Source organism: Drosophila gunungcola, unplaced genomic scaffold (assembly GCF_025200985.1).
Source record: "Drosophila gunungcola strain Sukarami unplaced genomic scaffold, Dgunungcola_SK_2 000053F, whole genome shotgun sequence".
Classification (NCBI taxonomy): Eukaryota; Metazoa; Arthropoda; class Insecta; order Diptera; family Drosophilidae; genus Drosophila; species Drosophila gunungcola.
In genome coordinates this window covers 513,252-515,581 of record NW_026453217.1, presented here as the reverse complement: position 1 = coordinate 515,581, position 2,330 = coordinate 513,252, and the positions used below count along the sequence as shown (strand labels likewise).

Genomic DNA, 2,330 nt, shown 5'->3' with positions numbered 1-2,330 from the left:
TGGGACTCTCCACTCCTGCCGGTTTCGGAGCCTTCTCGGTCGTCAGCGGGTCGGTACCCTCCCTCCACTTGATAGGGATCCTCGGGTTCCATGTCCGTTGTTGAATGTGGTTGTCTCTGAAAGGTGTCCAAATAGTTAGCCTAGTACTACGTTACCTAACTTGCCTAGCCTGAGTGCGAAGATCAAACTATCTTTAACTAGCCTATTCGATACAATTTTCCCGCTTAAAGGTAACTTGTTACTAGCTTCGTCGCTTACGCCTATTCTGGTAGAGTTGTATCGGGTACGTCATCAAGTGTGGGTTGAGAATCGCTCCTCCTGGGGTCTTCTGTAGAGTCGTCGTGTTGTTTTTCGCGCGGGTGATATTCCTTTAGATCGCCTATGCCAGCTGTACGCCTCTTCCGGCCGTCTACCTGCTGTAGAAATTTCACCACCTTAAATGGACCCGCGTACTTCGGTGCAAGTTTTGCGTTGAAGCCCTCTCTGGCCTTGGACAGATGGTGAAGACGGACTAGCACCTGTGAACCTATTTGGGATCGCCACTCACGTCGCCTCAGGTTGTACTGTCGACTTTGTTCCTGAGAAGCTATCTGATTGGTTTCCAGGGCGGTGCGGAACGCTTCCTGAAGCCTTTTGGCTCGTTCCGTTGGGTCCAATGGCGAGGCATGTAAGTCGGATGCGACCGCATTGAAGAGGGCACCTTGCAACCTAGGCTCCCGACCTTGTACTAGACAAGCCGGACTAAACCCCGTGCTATCTGAGATGCTGGTGTTTATGGCGAGGAAGATCTCGGGCAGTAGTTGGTCCCATGTCCGATGATCCTGATTTACATATTGTGATATCATTGTCTTAATAGTACGGTTGGCGCGCTCCGTCGGATTTTGCTGGGGAGAGTACGGAGCGGTGTATTCCAGTTGAATACCGTTGTTCCGGCAGAACGCCCGGAAGCCCGCTGGTGAATTGCGTGCCGTTGTCAACCTCCTGGGGGCTCCAAAGCGAGCGAGGATCCTTTCTCGGAATCCGAACTTCAGTTGGGCGGCAGTGGCCTTCTTCAATGGGATGAGCTCTACCCACTTGGAGAATATATCGATGAAAACCAGGAGCATGGTGTTTCCTGCGTCGGGTCCGGGGAAGGGGTCAAACGAAGTCGGCTCCGACGAGCGCGAACGGCTCCGTTGGCTGGCGAGTGAGCATCTTGCCAGCTGGTTTACGCTGGCTAACCTTGTACTGTTGGCAGGTCAGACAGCTAGTGACATACCGTACCACGTCCCGATGAAGTCCAGGCCAGAAGTAATGTTGGGCGATCCTCCTGAGTGTCTTCCGGATGCCCAGGTGCCCGGCGGAGGGATGGTCGTGGCATTCTCCTCAGAAGACATTGGTTGTACTAGGGAGGCAAAGTCTTGGACAAAACGTCTGTACCAAGATGCGATTCCGAGATGGCGCCGAAGTTCCTTGACGTTAGTCGGGGGATGTAGCCCCTGGATTGCCGCTATTTTGTCGGGGTCTGTCCTGATGCCTTCCTCGCTGATCAGGTGACCCAAATACACTAATCTTCTTTGGAAGAACTTGCACTTCCCTCAGATTGCGCGCATGGTCCTCCCACGTTGCCCCGATGACGATGATGTCGTTCAAATAAGCGAAGGTGTGGGGCTCCATATCAGGGCCGATGACGCTGCAGCGCGCTGTCCCGTGTCGATTGTTGCCGAGAAGAGTTGTCCCTCGATGGAAACCGTGGCGACGATCCGGCCACCCGTCAAACGGAGAGGTGAATCTAATGGTGGGGGAGCGCTGGGTGGGTTGCCGCCTGCTCCCTGTGTGTGCGAGGACCCCGGCTGTTTCCCGACTGGCGGCACGTTTCCCGCAGTCCCAGCAGTATAGGACTGGTGGGTTCTGGCATTCCCGGACGAAGTGTCCCACCTCCGCGCAGCGATTGCAGGCTTGGGCCACGTCGACGGGTGTTTCCGCCTCCTGGGAGATCATCCGGTTTGATATCGCTGGACTCGGTGTGCCGAAAGGCGTCGTCACTGGTCGTATGGGCTCTCGTCGGCGAGGGCCGGGCGGAGGGCTGCTCCTCGTAGTGTAGCTACCACTGGCGGATGGGACTAGTGCTGCTTGTCTTACTGGGTCTCGGTCCCGAGCGATTTCGAAAGCGGTGGCTAGTTGCGTCAACCCTTCCAGTGAGTAGAATTTATGGCGCCTTATGAAGAGTTCATACTCCTGCAGCAGGTTCTCGTAGATCCTTTCGAGCTCCTGGTCGAACGAGTAGTTCGCCCGTTGCATTATTAGGCGTAGTTCTACCACATAGAACTTGAAAGGCTCGCCTCCTTGCT

At 55.2% G+C, this 2,330-nt stretch overlaps 1 protein-coding gene across 1 annotated transcript; it reads right to left on the bottom strand.

The window, feature by feature from the left end:
- Positions 1 to 260: 260 nt before the first annotated feature.
- Positions 261 to 1,376, bottom strand: LOC128264040 (protein NYNRIN-like). Its single transcript, XM_052999339.1, has 2 exons — positions 1,259 to 1,376; positions 261 to 1,114 (listed from the first exon to the last, which is right to left on the bottom strand). Exons 1-2 carry the CDS (start codon positions 1,374 to 1,376, stop codon positions 261 to 263), a joined length of 972 nt encoding a protein of 323 aa, XP_052855299.1.
- Between the last annotated feature and the right edge of the window lie 954 nt (positions 1,377 to 2,330).

What these genes read in the sequence shown, in the direction of transcription:
- LOC128264040 (XM_052999339.1), bottom strand. Translation starts at nt 1,376, where the DNA reads ATGTCTTCTGAGGAGAATGCCACGACCATCCCTCCGCCGGGCACCTGG. An exon ending in CTTCATCGGGACGTGGTACG is followed by an intron (nt 1,115 to 1,258) that starts GTATGTCACTAG and finishes GACCCGACGCAG; the next exon opens with GAAACACCATGCTCCTGGTT.